This window comes from Pseudoliparis swirei, chromosome 23, assembly GCF_029220125.1.
Source record: "Pseudoliparis swirei isolate HS2019 ecotype Mariana Trench chromosome 23, NWPU_hadal_v1, whole genome shotgun sequence".
In the NCBI taxonomy this organism is placed as follows: Eukaryota; Metazoa; Chordata; class Actinopteri; order Perciformes; family Liparidae; genus Pseudoliparis; species Pseudoliparis swirei.
Genome location: NC_079410.1, coordinates 13,577,407 through 13,596,235, shown reverse-complemented (window position 1 = coordinate 13,596,235; position 18,829 = coordinate 13,577,407). Strand labels below are relative to the sequence as shown.

The 18,829-nt window shown below is 43.2% G+C and overlaps 3 protein-coding genes across 6 annotated transcripts; 1 reads left to right on the top strand and 2 right to left on the bottom strand.

Moving 5' to 3' along the window:
• Positions 1 to 19: 19 nt before the first annotated feature.
• trim35-13 (tripartite motif containing 35-13) lies at positions 20 to 4,199 on the top strand. Of its 2 annotated transcripts, XM_056407361.1 has the most exons (6): positions 20 to 1,223; positions 2,020 to 2,115; positions 2,215 to 2,445; positions 2,533 to 2,555; positions 2,659 to 2,774; positions 2,867 to 4,199. In XM_056407361.1, the coding sequence occupies exons 1-6, from the start codon at positions 1,020 to 1,022 to the stop codon at positions 3,400 to 3,402; spliced, it is 1,206 nt and encodes a 401-aa protein (XP_056263336.1). In that variant the 5' UTR covers positions 20 to 1,019; the 3' UTR covers positions 3,403 to 4,199. The 2 variants fall into 2 exon arrangements, with proteins under 2 accessions (XP_056263336.1, XP_056263337.1); XM_056407362.1 differs by lacking the exon at positions 2,533 to 2,555 and having other exon boundaries at positions 21 to 1,223; positions 2,215 to 2,351.
• slc27a1a (solute carrier family 27 member 1a) lies at positions 3,544 to 13,569 on the bottom strand. 3 transcript variants are annotated; one of them, XM_056407351.1, is made up of 13 exons: positions 13,163 to 13,569; positions 12,695 to 13,022; positions 11,111 to 11,505; positions 10,188 to 10,355; positions 9,243 to 9,312; positions 9,050 to 9,141; positions 8,848 to 8,957; positions 8,523 to 8,732; positions 8,318 to 8,444; positions 8,100 to 8,237; positions 7,650 to 7,814; positions 7,399 to 7,545; positions 3,544 to 4,580 (listed from the first exon to the last, which is right to left on the bottom strand). In XM_056407351.1, the coding sequence occupies exons 2-13, from the start codon at positions 12,868 to 12,870 to the stop codon at positions 4,423 to 4,425; spliced, it is 1,956 nt and encodes a 651-aa protein (XP_056263326.1). In that variant the 5' UTR covers positions 12,871 to 13,022; positions 13,163 to 13,569; the 3' UTR covers positions 3,544 to 4,422. The 3 variants fall into 3 exon arrangements, with proteins under 3 accessions (XP_056263326.1, XP_056263327.1, XP_056263325.1); XM_056407352.1 differs by having other exon boundaries at positions 12,695 to 12,862; XM_056407350.1 differs by having other exon boundaries at positions 12,695 to 13,569.
• Positions 13,570 to 13,951: 382 nt separating this feature from the next.
• On the bottom strand, positions 13,952 to 15,203 carry ptger1c (prostaglandin E receptor 1c (subtype EP1)). The gene is made up of 2 exons (XM_056406964.1): positions 14,316 to 15,203; positions 13,952 to 14,188 (listed from the first exon to the last, which is right to left on the bottom strand). Exons 1-2 carry the CDS (start codon positions 15,201 to 15,203, stop codon positions 13,952 to 13,954), a joined length of 1,125 nt encoding a protein of 374 aa, XP_056262939.1.
• Positions 15,204 to 18,829: the final 3,626 nt, after the last annotated feature.

The following is an 18,829-nucleotide window of genomic DNA, read 5'->3' as shown; positions in this document are numbered from 1 at the left end:
GTTTTAAAGTTGAGATGTCATAGCTTCCATACAGTGTCTTAAATGTAAGAGTTGAAGCAGCACTGGTCTACACACCATTTTTAAATTAGCAGGATAGTGTTCCCCTTCTATCTCTATAAACACACTCTTACCCTATTTTTGGCACTGCAGCACTCATTCTCAAACTAATACCCATAACAAAATACTGGATTACAGTCCACGCAAGGTCAGTTTACTGTTACATCCTTTTAAACGAACCTTTAAGACCATGCAATTGTGTGAACATCTTGTTCTGAAATACCCTCTATTTGCCCTAAGATAAAACCTAACAAACAGCCCTGTTTTAATTCCTAAAAAGCTTTTGCTTAGAGCTAAACTTGGCCGTGAAAAGATTCCAATGGTCAACAGGGGGACATTTCTTTTACCTACATAACTTCATTCCAAATCGTTGACATACGTCTATTCATATCCTCGCCAGTCTTCTTTTGGATGTCGTTTCGCCGCAAACTCTTCCATTAGACTGTGAAAGGTCGTTTAACATACTTCCCAAATAACTTAGAGGTGATATATAGCACACCACACTCTGCTGTCAACATTGGGTTAGTCTGTGTACTCTTCGCTCCGATCTGCCTGGATACAGCCCCCTAAATTCTTTTTTTCTCCCTTTGAGGTGTGTTGTGTTTAATCAAGAAGGCGAGATGTGCATGCTCAACACAACACAGCATAACACGGGATATGCTTTTAGTAGCCGAGGTATCAACACTTGTTTCTAAGGTCAAGATGAGGTAACCTTCCAGAGACATGGGAGGAGCCTCGAATCCTGCCGTCTCATTAAAGACAAATGGCCACCAGACGTGCTCATTTTGTGGATGACCTTTCCTGTCCAAATTTGTGGACATATTCCCAGTCAGCCAGTGGTGCTCACTTGCAGACTCAGATTCTGTAAAGCTTGTCTATAAGACAGCTGGGAGACACTAGGAGGTGGAGATTCACTCAGCTGTCCTCTGTGCTGCCGCCGTTCCTCCACGGATCAAATCGTGATGAGCACTGCGCTGGAGAAGTCCTGTGAATCCTTCAAGGCGGACAGGCGCCAGAATGACCCAGAGGCGTGTCAGGAGCACGGGGAAAAGCTCACATTGTTCTGCCTGGAGGACCTGGAGCCAATCTGTGGTTTATGTGGAAAGGCAGCAGCACACACTGGCCACAGGCTCTATCCCATTGGGGAAGGTGCTCATGACTGTAAGGTAAGGTAAAGTTACAAGGCTGGTCACCCCAGCATTTCAAATATGTGGCAGATTCTGCATATCTTCAGCATCGGCTATGTTCCTTGTTCCTCTGTTTTACTGACGATAGCAGCTGGAATCAACGATGATGAAACCTCTATTAAAATACCTGTTTAGTTATTTGGATGCTACATTTTATGTCTGTCTTCATAGTATCTAAAGTCAACAATATAACAATACCCACAATATTGTGGCTGACAAGGCACAATGATTGATTCGCTTAACTGATTGTTTTGCAAAGGAAATCTCAATGGATCTCCATTACTCACCAAATAGAAGAAGTGGTACTTCACTTATTTGGAATTTTTCTATTTATTTTTATTTAGTTCTATTTAGATACTACCTTTATGCTTCTCTGAGCCTGATATGTTCAGAGGTAGTTGCCAGACTTTATTGACGTTCTAATAATAGATGTATATTTCTGGTTGCCAATGGGCATCCAGAGACGACTGAAACTTGATTCCCACAAGGTTTCTGTGACCATTCATTCTACTAATGCCCTCCCGATAACAGAACAAAAATATTGTTTCCCGGTCTTGATCCAAAGTTGCATGAGGTGAATTTTCTAATGTTACATTAAACATTGGATCCTTTTCTATGGATTTGCCCCTTTAACTTGATGTATTGTGCAGCTTTGCGTTTAATGCTGCCATGGAAGACTAGGTGGCAGCTGAAAGCTCCACATTGGGCTGACAGCTGGGCGGTCGGCCAGACGACCTTGTTTTAATGTGTCGATGCCCTGTCACTGACTTTTTAGGAGGAACTGAAGAGCGCGCTGCTGGCTTTAAAAGAGAAGTTGCAACTGTACAAGAAGTCGAACTTGGCCTGTGAGGAAATGGCCGAACATGTCAAGGTACTGTCAGTTCCATGAGTACATAATATTAGTGTCAACGTACTAGAGGGCCGAGATCCGGAGGCAATGATTACCCATCAATCCGGTCTCTCTCTCCAGAACCAGGCTAAACATACGGCAACTCAGATCAGAGAAGAATTTGAAGCACTTCACCTTTTCCTGAAGGAGCAGGAGGCTGCCAGACTTTCAGCTTTAAAGGCCGAAGAGGAGCAGAAGAATCTGATGGTTAACCAGAGGTTTGAGGAGATGAAAAATGAAATTGTAGCTCTCTCAAACACCATCAAATTAGTGGAACAGGAGATGAAATCTCAAGATATCCCATTTCTTAAGGTAGATAAGAACATTACTTCAGACCATTTGAAAAGTAAATTGTAACCCAAAGTGGTTTTAAGTTGCTCTCCTACATTTTGTTTTCAGAATTATAAGGAAACAATAAGGAAGTAAGTGTTACATTAACTTATTGGATCCAGCTAAGACTATTTTAGGGTAATTAAGATTTACAGACACAATTATCAACAACTAACAACTTGAGTATCTTTTCAGAACTTGGCGAACTTCTATTGATCCACAAATTGCTGGTGCTCTGATTGATGTGGCCAATCACTTGGGCTCTCTGAAATATAAAGTGTGGGAGAAGATGAAGCGCATAATTAAATACAGTGAGTTCCTCAAACAATAACTAGCCATGTTTCATCAACCAGCTCTTTCACCCCCACACATTCATAACTCCCACCTTGTATTTTCTCTCCAGATCCTGTGATTCTGGATCCGAACACAGCGGCGAGCTGCTTCATCCTCTCGGAGAACCTCACCGTCGTGCAGAACTCCACCCAGATTTTCAAGCTGCCAGACAACCCAGAGCGCTTCGACATAAGCGCCGAGATGCTGGCCGCTGAGGGCTACACCTCTGGACGCCACAGCTGGGATGTGGAGGTAAAGGACAACACCTACTGGGTGGTGGGAGTAGCCAGCGACTCCATCAACAGGAAGGGCAAGCACGTACTGACGCCGGCGGAGGGATTCTGGACGGTGCGGTTTCGCAACAGAGAGCACAAGGCCTGCACGGCACCATGGGAGCCTCTGAACATGACCAAGACGCCAGAAGTGATACGCATAGTTTTAGACATGGACCGAGGCAAAGTGACCTTTTACGACCCCAGAGAGAGAACGCCTCTCTACGCCTTCAAAGAGGTCATCACGCCCAGAGCCTTTCCCTACTTTTGCTCTGCCTGCAAAGAGCACCCACTGAAAATCCTGCCCGCGAGGATATCCTTGTCAGTAGACTAATTCACTCTGGAGACATATTGCCAAACATTGTACGCATTAAAATGATCTGAGGTGTTGCTCCAGCTTGTGGAGGTTCGATCTGATTGTCGTGACTTGCAGCACGACATGACAAAACCACGAATGACATGAAACAAACAGACATGTTTTTAAATATTTAATTTGAGTTACAACCAAAAAAATAGTAGTCTGTGAGATCTGAAATTGAAAATCGATGTAACACCAATATATTACTACACTGATAAGATTTTGTTACATAACATGAGTCACCTCGGGTGACTCGGCTTTACATGACACACAATCACTACAGTGATTTCAATCTTTTGAGCTCCTCTCCATGAGAAGCATAACAAAATGAAACATATCTGCCGTTTCATATAAGGCACAAACAGAAACAAATTTTGTGTGTTTGCTAAAGTGTGCCAGTGTTGTACAGAGTTTCAAACATGAAAAGTGAGATTAATTTATCATTGTATCACAAGAGAGACTATTAGTGTTTTATCTAGTACTGCATGCTGGAGTCTGGTCTTTCAGCCTCATCCAACCACACATCAGTAACTCCATAGCGTCACACTCAAGTATTGCCTAAATTTACAAAGACTTTCATAAATGAGAATATACCCTGTAACAGAGTTTCACTTGATGCGACGCCTTTCTGTCCTAAGCTCAATGTTGTAACATGTATCCTACTTCAATTGGGTTGTTGTGGGAGATGCCCACTCGATGTGCAGTGATGTTGAATGTATTCTTGAGGTGTTCATTTAATAATAAAAAGTTATTAAAGGGAATAAATGCCTTCATATTATGTCCTGGTGTGTTACTGAGTGTTAAAACCACATCTGTAACAATTTCCCATGTAATTCTATGCAAGTAGTCCTCTACCTTTGTTCTCTGGAAGGTTAAATCCAGGCAAGTGATGAACCAACACTGCATGATCCTGACACCAGCAATTACATAGGTTATCCTCTCTCTAGAGCATCTCCTCAACTAAGACCCCATGACTGCCTCGCTCCGGCCTCCATGTCATAGAGACATTCTGCCCTCCGCTATAGCATTGTATAGCTCCTCATCTACTGCCTCATAACGCGCAGCTCTGCTGTTCAGAAAGTAGATCTGGTCAGTGGTGAGACGTGGGTCGTATTCCTCCCTCTGCAGCCTGGTTTTCTGGATTTTAAATGTACCTAAGCAGGAATGTGAGGAAACATAAATTAGATTAATATTCTTGATCAGTGATGGTGAACATTTTTTTATGAACTCGGGAGGAATCAGGTAAGTGCACCGATGGCCGCCAGTTACAGGTAATCCAATTACAAAAAAATATATATATGAAAAGTTGTGGGTGAACGAATTTAAAAAAGCAAAACTCCAATGTCCGAGGGCAATTGAAAGCAGCAAGAGATGACGCCCCTAGACTCCACAGCTGGTTACACTGGGTTACAGCCATAGACTTGACATAAGAATTGGACGTAGTCACCGAGACGTCACCCACTGATGGTTGTTTTTCTGTACGGCCCCTCCCGGTCTTGGCTGCACAAAGCAACTTGTTGATGGCCTTTTTCCTGCTAAATGTGTGTGTAGGGTTGCCAACGTCTACTGCTAGAAGTAGAGAACTAATCAAAACGGTGAAGCAGTAACTCCTGTTTGATTGTATGAGGGACGGCTTCAACCTGAATAAATATTCACTGGTGCTTACTAGGGATGGGTATCGTTTGGGTTTTTTCCGATACCGGTGCCTAAACCGATACTTTTTTTTTTTTTACGCACAATGAGGACATTAAAAACCTCTTCGGCCATATTCCCTGTAGAAGCCATTATCATGGAGCACTGACAAACAACGGATATCAGACTGTTAACAATAACAATATATGTTCTCCATTATATGATGTGATATGTAGTCATGTGCAGACTTTATAGGGTTAATCCTGTCACTGTTTTGATGGGCAGAGAACAACCAATCAGAGGTACTGAAGATGACACGTGACAAAAAAAGTTTTGCTTCTGACAGCGAGAGGTACACTGAAACAAAGTGATGCAACACGGTCTTTATTCCTCCGTCATTATATTCCCGGTAACACCGGGTATAAAGCCGGGATCGCTGTACATCAACACATCTGCTAGCAGACTGTCACGCTCGTAGCTCGTAGCTTGCGCTAGCTACGAGCTAGCGCAAGCTACGAGCTAGCTTAAGCATGGTTATAATGGCTCATTTATTATTTCTTGGCCTACTTTTATGAATGCAAGACTTGCAATCAACGATACGGTACTAATCTGAGTTCAGGCTGCTCGTCATCATCGGTCTCCACGTGTTCAGGGGGACCGGTGACGTCTCCCCGTCGCGTCCAGCCTGACGCTGGTGTGCTCCACACGGGTTCACTAGTCACACACGGCGCATGCCTCCGCTGTCAGAGTTAAATATGATAGGCTATCGCAACCTGCTGACAGGGCGGAGTCACCAGAGAAGTTCACAACAATAGTTTTTTTCAATTTCAATCGGCTCAGGCACCGGAAAGAAGCACCGAAATGTGCGTTGCGTTTCGGTCCGGGTAATACCGGTTGTATTGGAACCGGTACCATATTGGCACCGGGTTTCGGTACCCAACCCTAGTGCTTACGGGTGTCTGCTGATGGCCTGCAGCCAAACCAAACCTCTCAAACGGCTCTCTGCCGACAAACATGCCCACATTTAGGATCAAAGCAACATACATAAGCTCCCAGTTTAAAACCCCTCCAAGAGATAGGCATATGTTCAATGACGTACATATATTTGGAAATAAAACAAGTACTTATTTCTTAAATAAGATTATAATCTATTTCTAATTCGATATTTTTGTATTTCTATTTCAATGGCTCACTCTTGTGCCAAAGACTGTCAATCAAATTCTATTGATATATATACACACATAAGTTTCCATGCCACCCTCATGCTACCCCCTGAATATATATACACTACCGTACAAAAGTTTGGGGTCACTTAGAAATGTCTTTATTTTTCAAAGAAAAGCACTGTTTTTTCAATAAATATAACATTAATCAAAAATACACACTATACATTGTTAATGTGGTAAATGACTATTCTAGGTGGAAGTGTCTGGTTTCTAATGAAATATCTCCAGAGGTGTATAGAGGCCCATTTCCATCAACTATCACTCCAGTGTTCTAATGGTACATTGTGTTTGCTAATCGCCTTAGAACAGGGATTCCCAAAGTGTGGTGCGCGCACCCCTGGGGGTGCGTGAGCTGTCTCTAGGGGGTGCGCGAGAGGAAAGATGTAATGGCGGTCTAATGGTGTAATAATTAATATTAAACATTCTCAGGGCTCTCAAGTGTCACGCATTGAGCGTGAGACTCAGTGGCGTCCCTAAAGCCCCGGATGTTTTTTAATTAGCCCCGAATGTTCATAAAAATAAAAAAAATGATTTGGCACACAAGTGGTTAACACCTCCAGGTCGCACGTGACGTCATTCACCCAAAAAAGCGGAGTCAGTCTGGCAGCAGGTGCACGTAACAGCAAGCTGCTGTCTTGAGTGTTTCTATGTCTACACATTTCGCTGCTTCACTCCTCTGGGCTAAGCCCAGCGCCGCCGCTCCCATAACGCGCATCGCTCTGCCGTGTTACACGCTGACACATCCGCGCACACAGGTGAGCACACTATCACGAGAAAAACTCACCCCCCACCTATATTTTCTATTCAATTTTCAATTCATTTGATAAATAAAAGTGAGTTTTCATGGAAGACACGAAATTGTCTGGATGACCCCAAACTTTTGAACGGTAGTGTATATATATATATATATATATATCTTCATGGAGTAGCACACGGGTGGCATGGAAACTTATGTATATATGGATTAAGATATATATATATGATTATATTAAGTCTCCTTGTCACCCTCTTGCTACCCAATGACATATATGGCAAGGAGATTTTAATATATATATATATATATTTTAAAGTCTCCTTGCCACCCCATGGATATTTCTCTTGATCTGCCACTGACCTGTGGTGTCCACATGTGGGGAGATTCGCAGGAATACCGGCCGCGCATACGAAGGAAGAGCTTGCTGGACTTTCTGCAAGAAACTGATGCAGTCAAAACTCCCTGTGGTGTCTGCAATGGCAGCCATGCCGGCCTTACCTTCCACACCTGGTATGACATATGATGGAATGCTTGTCAAGTAGTGAGTACAGTCAAATGCATTTCAGACAAAGTCATGTTGAAAGCAGTAAGCAAACAAAATGATCCATCACCTGGCACTGCCACGCCATACACGGCGACATCAGTCTGACCCAGAAGACTGCTGAGTATACCTTCCACCTCGGTGGTCGAGACATTCTCTCCTCGCCAGCGGAACGTGTCTCCACTGCGGTCACGGAAGTACATGTAGCCCATGTCATCCATCACCAACACGTCTCCTATGGGAGACATATGGACAGCAAAATAATGAACAACAGTGTCAAAAAGCCCATGTCTGGCCAAAGTATGGCTAAACCATCAGAAAACATCCCCTGACTGAGCACAGCCAAAGGAAGCTTGGTATTCCAACATTGCCTTTATTGTTTAGGCTTTCTATATTTCTAACACATACAAGACTCATTGAACTATTTTTTGTTTAATGAGCACGGTAAGCTGTGTTGAGTGTTATGTCAAATCTAACAGCAATACAAATATATATCTTCGGAAATAACAGGATTGGTAACCTGATAGATACGCAGAATCATTTTTCTTGAAGACATTGTGAGCTATCTTCTTCCTCGTGGCATCCTGGTTAGCGTAGCCATCGAAACGCCGTAATGGGTCCTTTTGGTTGATACGACCCACCAGCAGTCCTGGCTCCCCTGAAGACACAGCTCAGTTAACACGGTCTCAACATGGAGATGCATTGTGAATGCATCATTGCAGCATCAGTATTAGTTACCAGGGCGGCAAGACACACAGAGCCCCCGGCTGTCACGAACCAGCTCCATGCTGTCCTCGTCCACTCTCACCAGACGGATTGGGTACACGTTGGGGAGAATGCGACTGTTGAATCCACAGGCTCCCACCTGGCGGGACAACATTCTCATGAACTCACATTCACGTCTCACCAGTGAAGGCACACAAGGGACACAGTGATTGCTGACCTTGCCATCCATGTTGGCAATGCTGCAGTTGCACTCGGTTGCTCCGTAGAACTCGCCAATCTGCTTCACCCGAAAGCGCTCCGTGAAGGCCTCCCACACACTGGGACGCAACCCGTTTCCCACCGCCAGCCGAACCTTGTGGCCTTTTTCTGACGGTTGCACCGGCTGAGATAGTAAGTAGCGGCAGATTTCCCCGATGTACTGCACTATCTACAACAGGGGAGCAGTGATGTTATCGAGGAGAGTTCAGAATTTATGCCTCATAGTTATTGATTTCATAAAATATGGCACTTAATGTCAATGTTTTCCATGCAAAAGCTCTTACAGTGCAGTTGTACTTAATGCAATCTTCCCAGAAGCGGCTGGCAGAGAATTTCTTCTTCACTACCACCGTGAGGCCAAAGAGCAGACACTGACCGACGCCCATAATATTACCTAGCAAGAAGAGAAAGCTAACACTTCGGTTATGCAAACTTAAAAGGTACTCAAACTGTATTCATCAAGAGCTTGAGCCTGCAGTCATTTACCTGCTGAGTGGTAGAGAGGCAGGCAGTCATAGATGATGTCAACAGGTCTCATGCGAAAGGCAAAATACCCAAACGCAGCAATTCTGTAGTAGCTGGAACAAAAGAAAAGTTCTCAGACATCTAGCATGAGCTGTGCAGCAACCGGAACACCTTCGTAAAGTGACGCTTTCTTAAATGTATTTAAATGGCATACCGACTGTGCACCACAATGGCAGCTTTGGGCAGTCCTGTGGTGCCGGAGGTGTAAATATAAAATAGGCGGTCTGGAGAAGAGAATACAACAGGGCATTAAGTTAAAGATCTAAAGAGCCATCAGTGGACCCCAAGAATCACAGAACAGAAAATATGTGATTGTTTTCAACATGCTTCATGTTCTCTTGCGCATCACACACACCTCTGGTTACCTTTGCATTGAAAATGCTGAAGGTTATGTTTTGATCGCAGTGTATTTATTTATTTATATGTATGCGTGTTATTCGCATAACAAAAAAAGTTTGAAACCGAATTGGTGGGATGATTGGTTATTATCCGGGGACCATTTGATTAGATTTTGGGATCGATCGGGTCAAAGGTCAAGGTCATGAAAAGGTCAACATCTTCTTGAATCGCATGAAATTTGGTGGGATGATTGGTTATTATCCGGGGACCATTTGATTAGATTTTGGGATCAATCGGGTCAAAGGTCAAGGATAGGTCAACAACTTCTTTTTACCATAGCACGGTCAATTTTTATCTAATTGGCATGCAACTAATGCCAACATGTTCATAATTCAATGCCCAATCTTGTGATATGCGAAGGTATGCGCTCTACCGAGTGCCCGTTCTAGTTTGATATAGGTTGGGCTAACACTTTAATGCCGACTTTAATATTCATTCATCCGAGACAGATTTCCTATCGTAAATAATTGAGGAATATGGTTTTAAATTCAGACAGACAGCTCTCTACAGAAACATGTCCATCTGCCTTGAATTCAAAATGACTCTTAACTCTGAAAGTCCTGCACAACCAAGTATTCACCGCATCACGCTCAGAAACTAAACACCAGAATAAGGAAACACTTTGAAGGTGGTATTTTAAAAAGAAACTAATAATTAACATACACATTAAGTCCTCTTCAGTCATAAATAAGATACTCACCGTTCATGCCCTTGTGGGGAACACAAGGGGAAGGGGGATGTCTAGGTGAAGACGCCAACACTGGGTCCAGAGGTTGAGCATCCAGTCGGGCCAGATGTTCTGCACTGAGCTCCCCCGTACTAAACCGAAGCATGGCCTGGCTGTTGGAGGAGCTGATTTCCAACATGGCTGCCAATCAGTAAGAGGACCAAGAGGGAGATGGGAAGAGAGGACACCAGTCAGGTTAGCTCAAGCTCTCGTTTGAAGAGGAACGCACTGTAAACACATTTTTTATATTGTGAGTGAAAGTATTGTCATTATAGGCTGTAACAATAAGTCTCAATTTAATGATCCCTTTTGTAGTAGGTCAAACTCATTTTGATTTTATTGCTGAAGCCATGACGCCTATACAACTGACACATTAAACCCCACAGACCTGAGTGACAACAATAGGACAAAAGCAGAGTGAACTGACGTCTGAGGATCAAATGCTGCTCAAATAATTAAAACACTCACAGTAGATACAGTAAAGTCACAGACACAACAGAGACTAATTAAAAAGTGTTTGTATTGTGGCAGAATAACATATTAATTAACTTAAAAAAGCACATGAGGCATATTCCTAACCATGAGATCCCCTCCAGCATGTCCTCCTGACCCCATGACAAGCTGGAGACAGCCATAATCAGAGTTTGTGCTCCACCACAAGATTAATATTAATGTGTGACACCACAGGACACAACGGTGACCACTTTACATGCTGTTACACACTACATGTTAACTAAATGTGAAATGTGCATATTTTAACAGCCTAGTCATATGCCCGTTTAAATAATGTGCTAAATAACTGTGAAACAGTATTGTGTAGCGTAACCCTCCGTTGATACAGAATCAAAAGCTACTTTATGGATTGACTTTTCCTACCCTGTGGAACACATGCTTACCTTCAGCAAGCTCCGCCCCGAACACAATAGCGCGAGAGCCTGACGCCCCGATGCAGTGCATGAGGGAATCATGGCGGAGGTTGAAGTTGATGAGTGCAGCTTCCACCCCAACCTTGGCCAAGCCGAGCCAAAGCGCCACCTGTAACGGCCTGCTTTCCATGAAGAGGGCCACCACGTCGCCCGAGACCCACCCCTGACCTCTGGCCCAGTGGGCCACCGCGTTAGACAGCTCGTCCAGCTGGGTGAACGTCCATGTTTCCCCCGTGGCCTCATAGATGAGTGCTGGTTTATTTGGATGTCTTTTCACTGTCTGGGCGAATATGGCAGGAATGTTACTTTCACTGCGCATGTAGCGCCACAAAGCCATCTTCACTCTCAAGAGCACATAGAGGCCACTGGTGAGGGTCAGAGGAGGGAGACAAAGAGAAAAGACTTAAGTAAGGGTGTAAAGCCGAAAGCACGGTCAGGACAAGGGCTGGGCGACATGGCCAACATGTTCTATCGTGACAATCGTCATTTCATATCTGGATAATGATATATATATATATATATATACAGAATGTTTTCTGTGTCAATACATATAGAGTCCTGTATGACAACCATATGGTGAACCTGTTTTTTGGATAGTGGGAATTAAATAGTTGACACATATAAAATGTACTGAGTATCTTCTTATTTAATTAAGAACTGAAGTGCAAAAGGAACAATTTGAAGTGAAATTATAAAGAACAAAATAATACATGTTCCCAGTTATATACTGACAATGTGTACATGCATGCACACAAATAAAGAGAAATCAGATAAACCAATATTTTATTATTTAACTACACAGGGGTATTCCCAAAGCAGAAACCTTATCATTACCTTCGCATTGAAAATGCGGAAGGTTATGTTTTGATCGCCGTGTATTTATTTATTTATTTGTATGCGTGTTATTCGCATAACAAAAAAAGTTTTAAACCGAATCGCATGAAATTTGGTGGGATGATTGGTTATTATCCGGGGACCATTTCATTCGATTTTGGGATCAATTGGGTCAAAGGTCAAGGTCATGGAAAGGTCAAAATCTTCTTTTTACCAGAGCGCGGTCAATTTTTATCCAATTGGCATGCGACTAATGCCAACATGTTCATAATTCAATGCCCAATCTTGTGATATGCGAAGGTATGCACTCTACCGAGTGCCCGTTCTAGTTTCAGATGTTCTGGTACATTTGAGTTAGTGTGCACTTGTTATTAGTACAGTCCTCTTCGTCAATTAGTTGACGTAGAGGACTGTAGTCAACAACAATTTCTTCAGTAAATTTTTTTTCTTCCCATGTTGAATTACTTTTCCAATAAACTCTTATTTGTGCAAGTCTTTGTGGAGAGAATGAGTTACAGATCAGCTGATTATACCAACTAATCAGTTAGTCGACACAATTGTATGAGTGTTACTTGAATGTCTTTGATTGAGCCCTAGTTACCAACAATGTAGCCGAATTACACATCAAGATGTCTGATGTATGAGTCAAAGAATGGTGATACATTATCATATTGATTCATCCTCCAGAATCAGAACGATATTTGCACTTATTTGACTTACTTGATGTCCCTCTTGGCTGTGCGTGCTGCAATGTAGAAGTATTTCCAGCTTGTTGTGCCCACATAAACCCCAAGGCCTGCTGCCAGACTCCAGGACCACGACACTCCGAAGAGACGCAACAGTCCCATGGACCCCAGAGAGGCGGAGACACTCGCCGCATTGTGCATTCTTGTCATGGAGGAAATGGAGAGAGATGTGCTTTCAGGGCCGAACTGGCATGAGCTGGATCCTCTGGCCTCCACGGGTACTGTATGGAGCGCAGGCTCGTGCGCACAAGTAGCCTGACGTTACACACCAACTGTTAGATAACAGCTAAAACAGTTGGGGCCTGGACAGATAAAGTTACCACACATCACCCGGCGTGCATGTCAGCAGCTACACGCGAACAGACACCAGGCCCGGCCACACAACGCATCATTGTCCACTTCTATCTGACGTTATGACGTCCGTGCGCTGCACGCGACTTACCTCCGAGTCCACAGGCTACGGCGCTGTCACCTTTCACCCAATTACCCCGCCGCTCCGCGCAACTTGGGAATTGTTTTCACAGAAACTATCTTAGTGTTCAAACGGTCCTCCGGATATCGAGAGCAGAGAGGATGTTGCGGCGTTTTTTTAAAAAGGAAACCAGTAGTTTACGAAGTGTTACACCGTAGCTGTTGGAACAGTCTACGCCAGTGTTCTTGGAACTATAACATGAAGTAGGCGAGGAACGATTCACAGTCAAACGATATTTAAATGTACGTCAAACGTACGTGACCGAGTCCGGTAGGTTGAAATACACGCGGGGGGAGTTCATAATTTGGGTCCAAAAAAGCGAAAGTGACAGAGAGCAGCGAAATGCAGAGCGAGCCAGGCTATCTTCTGTTCTCCATATTGAATGGAGTCGCTGCCAAAAGAAGCACCGCCCATCCCGGCTGTGAGGCTCCACACACAGCTCAGCGATTCGTCAAACCCGGCGCTTGTCAGGCCTTTCTCAATTTTGATTGGGCAACGCTAACCCCGCCTGATTGCCCGACCAACAGTTTTGCAGGTGGCTGCTATTAATAGTAGCGCCGGCACAGACTACTAACTATATGTTGGGAATTGTTGTAAAGTCTCATTCCATCCCTTATTCGCACTGCTGGTCTGCTGACTATGGGCCCCATCAAGTCCCGTTGAAAAGAACACAGACAAGTTTACACTTTTTTTCACACCACACCACCAAAGTAATAATTTATTTTTGTCCATCAAATAAAAAGTCCACGAGCAACATGGTCATTGCAGACTGAAAGCTTCCCTGTGTGATTCTGAAAAGGACCTATTTTCTCTCGCTGAGTGTCTCTGTGCGTAGAAAGCGCAACAAAGTCGGAAAAGCACTGCCTTCCTCAGTAAGATGTAAACCCAAGGGTCCAAGATCTGATTCCAGGAGGCCATGCGTAAGCTCAGGAGAATGAACCCATCTTTCTCATGGTTTGAGGTTCTTTTGTTGAACTGCATCACAAGAATGTGGATCTGTATTTAAGGAGACACACATTATCACTCATGAGGTTAAGCTGTTACTTTATCATAAATAAAATACTTACACTAAATGTGGTATCTTTAAAAGAATAATTCTGCAAACTAAAACAGGTGTACTCACAAGAAAGGGGGTCCAGCATACACAGGAAACCACAGTGATCACTGCCAGTTGTGCCATCATCTCCACATCCAACGAACAAAACAAAGAGGTAGACGTGGACGATGCACGACGAGTGCTGCGAACTGATGATTTTGCATGAACACTGTGGGACTTCAACCTGGCCTGCAGCAATGCCAAACCACTCAGGATGTTGCAGAGTAGGGAACACGTGAGTGCAGTGAGGCCCAGGCAGGAGAAGGCCAGAGCTAGATTGGTGTCCGCTGCAGACTGTGGATCACGGATAGGCAAGAAACACCATGTCCCAGGAGACTGGGTAGTGTAAGTGCCCACAGCAAATAAAGGTAGAACTGCTAGCACGAGTGCAAGAGAGAACAGAAGTAACACAACTCGCCACACGCGACCCAATGTGATCATGGCAGCATGGAAAAAGGGCTTTGTGATGGCCACACAGCGCTCCACTGCCATGGCACAACCCAGTAGCAAAGAGCATAAGCCAAAAAACACCATGCTTGCCCCAAACATCTGACAGAATTCTTTGGTGGGCTTCACAGCCTGTATTCTATACATCTGATCTATGTGCAGATACAAAGCAAATGCTCCTGGGATCACATGACCTGCAAGGTCAGTCAAAAGCAAAGACACCGTCAGTAGCAGAAATGGTGCTTTGGATTGGCGGCGGAATCGCCCACGGGACTTAGCCAGGATGCCCAGAGCCGTAAGGTTGGAGATGGCACCAAATATCATAGTGAAGCAGGACATCCCAAAACTTGAAGATTTAACAGGTGGCCAGGTGTTGTTGTTGGGCCAGGCAGTGGGCTGCTCAGAGGAGTTCATCCTCAGGTTCTGGTGGAGGGTGGATGGTGTTGAAGAGGTAGAAAATGAAGTCATGAGTATAGACGGTGTCCTCATCTTCAGTATCATCTACAGAAAAGAACAGGCAAAGTTAATATGTTTACATCAGTTCAAACAAAGCCACAAAGTAATACTTTTTATGTGATCCTCTTCTGCTTTCTAAAAGGAGTCGAGAGTATTTAACAGGAGGATAACAGAAGGTTTGAAGAAGTCTTAAATGATAAATGATGTACTAATGACACATATGTCTCTGGACTAATTACAACAAGGGAGCTTAATTAGAAGAGCTACTCCTGCTCAGGGAATATAAATAAAGGAGTCTTCTTCACGTAAGCTGAAGTGCTCGGAGTTCATGAGTACAAAAAGCATGATTGTTCATGAAATATTCATATAAAGCATAATTCTGCAGCAGTGGGTTTAATGCGGCGTGTCATATTTGTATGATATTGTAACTCGGCCGACAGTCCCAGAGGATGGAAAGATTGGTAGCGAGACGCATGACAACGGGCTTAGACCAGGTTCATTACAGAACAAACTGTTTCGCCAAGTGGATGCCCTGAGGAAAGATTATCAAACCTTTAACACTGCTAATTTTGGTGTTGAAATGTAGGAATCTTTGTATTTTTTGCTGATTTTCTTTGGTTTGTATCACAGGCTCTCAGACAAGACATTGTGTGTTTCAGTTTCACAAAATGTTTTTCTTTAATATATTTATTTCCACTCCTCATATTTTCGCACCTGCCATAAACATACCTTGCTTATCTATATTTTGCTCCTGCTTCACAACTCCTCTTTTGGCTGGTTCCTTAACTCATTATTCAATTTGAGATACAAGTATGTTGTTCATGATTAGTGTGCAGTTTGTCTGTGTTGGAAAGAGAGATGATTTTTTAAAACAATTAAACTGTATAAATCATAATAACGTTGAACTTTTAACCAAACCTAAAGAGAAACTACAACGTGTGGATGATTTAAAACAGCAAACTGTTGCAATAACCGTCTTGTATTTGTTTTATATCATTAAGCTTTAACCAGCAGGACCTGCCAATGTGCATTAACATTTTTCATCCTATTGTCATACATCAGGGCTATTCAACTTCAGTAGCAAGTGGGCCGAATAAGAAAATCACGGGGGGTGTGAGGGCCGCACAGAATATTGATCAAATAATGGCTAAAAATGAAAAACAGTAATGTATATTTCCACACGAAAATGCGTCGGTATTGTGTGGCAAAAGTGTTGCGAACAAGCATCACTATAAACATGTTTCAAAGTGTAAATATCCGCTCAAGGTAACCAGTTGTTTCAGATCACTTCAACCAAACTGTTCCCATGAAAACATAAGAAATGTGACTAAATGGATCAATATAATTATATACACTTTTACTAATCCCCAAGGGGAAATTAGTTCTCTGCATTTAGCCCATCCTTAGTTATTAAGGAGCAGTGGGCTGCGGTGAAGCACCCAGGGGTTCAGTGCCTTGCTCAAGGACACTTCAATTTGCAACTAATGCGGAGAGTGGGGATCGAACCCACAACCTTGCGGTTGAAGGACGGCCCTCTTACCCCACTGAGCTACAGCCACCAATATATAAATGACTTGGGATGAAACTAGTATCTGGTGACGCAGTGCATAGACTGCATGTCTTTGAGTGCAGACTCCTTTTGCGTGAAAGGGATCGAAACCAGGTCGGGCGATCTTTTTATTTTTATTTTTTCTCAAATGTATTTCTTCCTCCGTGGCTGTGATGCACTGCTCACTTATACAATCGTAATCGCCCAAATGGATATGAACGGTGGCTTGAAGATCTCCAGCAATATGTTTGTGAATGTGTGACGAATCTGGTGAGCGAGACAGAGCCCCGCTGCAGACGTGAAGAGAACACAACGCACGCGCAGGGAAACCAGTAGGTCTGAAAACCAGTAGGGGTGTAACACCGGCAACCAACACGGGTGCGTAACATAAAGATGTAACCATACAGGTTTGGTTGAGGCAACAGTGAAACTCAATGGCTCTGGGTTAGATGTCTCAATGTATAAAAGAGGCGTGTCCGTCAGTTTTATTTTTTCTTACCAAGCTATACTGATTTGCAGGCAGTCTTGCGGGCCATAGTTAAACTCAAACGGGCCGTATCCGGCCCGCGGGCCGCTAGTTGAATAGGCCTGTCATACATCATGCATCAGATACTTCCAGGTTAATTGATTCTCCCTCTCCTGATGCAGCGTTGTCACTGGGGCACTGCAATAATGAGCACAGACTTTCTTAGTAGGTATGGGTAGGAATCTTAGAAGGAAAGAGCCCTCTCTCCATCTGGTTCTTTTCCATCTTCTGGTCCTTTGAATAGCAACAACACGTCTGCTTTGTTAGCACTGTAACGCACAGCTGGTCAAGCCATCAACTTATTTTATCATCTCTCTAAGAAAAAAATATATTTTGGTTTTACATTTCTTTCTGGTACGGGAGAAGGGTTTTTCCTGAGAGTGTGAGGAAATTATAGAGGAATTTGACTTTAAATTAGAATTAGAAATTAGAATTAGGAGGATGTTATAACAATATAAAGTTGCCTTGACAACCGTGATATCATTCCTCATACAAATTATTCACGCAGATACTGGATTCTGTATCTTTTCTCAAACACCTAGGCTTCTGCTCTTGTTTATTCTTCTTTTACTGTGTTATTCAATTAGAACAGCACATTTATTAACAACCCAGCTGAGCCCAGGGTAGTGCTCCTCCTGCATTATCCACTTCTCAAATACAGTTTACAAGATGTCTGAATTTCTTTCAAAATGCCCACAGCTCTCATTGTTAATGAAAGTATATTAAATAGATGAAATAAAGGATGAATCCTATAGCTTTCTTAGAGATCTAATTTGCTATGAGAGCATAATGTGATAAGTACCATATCTTATGAAGTAAATTACCATGGTATGGTTATGAATAATAAATTAAACTTACCTTCAGTGGACTCCGGGTGAACACTGGATTATTTGGGATGGCTCAGAGTAAATGGGAGAGAACAATTACATCTCTCTGGTCCGCAGAGCTGCCTGACTGGCCACGTTTAGTACTAATCAGTGTTCACGATCATTTGCTCTCGTCCTCCTCCCTTCATTTCCCCCTACCTCTCTGACAGATTCTCTTACTCCCTGGTCCGGCTTTCTCTCTCTCTCCAGAGGTTTGGAAGCTATTTTATCTCTACATGCCGGATCTGCATTTTCCATTCTCTTTCCCCCTCTGGATGTGGTCCTTCAATCTATTCATCTTCTCTGCTGACTTTCTTTGTACCAGAGAGAGATCTCAGCAATCACTTTCATTGTGTTGTATTGATCCAGTGCGAGCTGAATAATTCAACAGTGAAAAAAAAAAGTCAGGTACCTCAAATTCTATATGATAATTCTATTTTCCTCAAAGCAGAAGTTGTCATTGTAAAATAGGTAGTTTGTTATTCAGCTGGTACCGCCAGCTAAATAAACATACAGGAAGCACAGAGACAGTAATGGAAGGAGGTTGAAAGAGCATGATGCTGATTAGGTGCCTCAAGGGCTTCTGGTATACTTATACAAAGGCATTGAAGATGAAGGAGTGACTCTAATTGTTTGCAATTGTTAAAGAGGGAAGACATTATGAGTATTATATGTTACAATGTGTTTTCAGGACTAC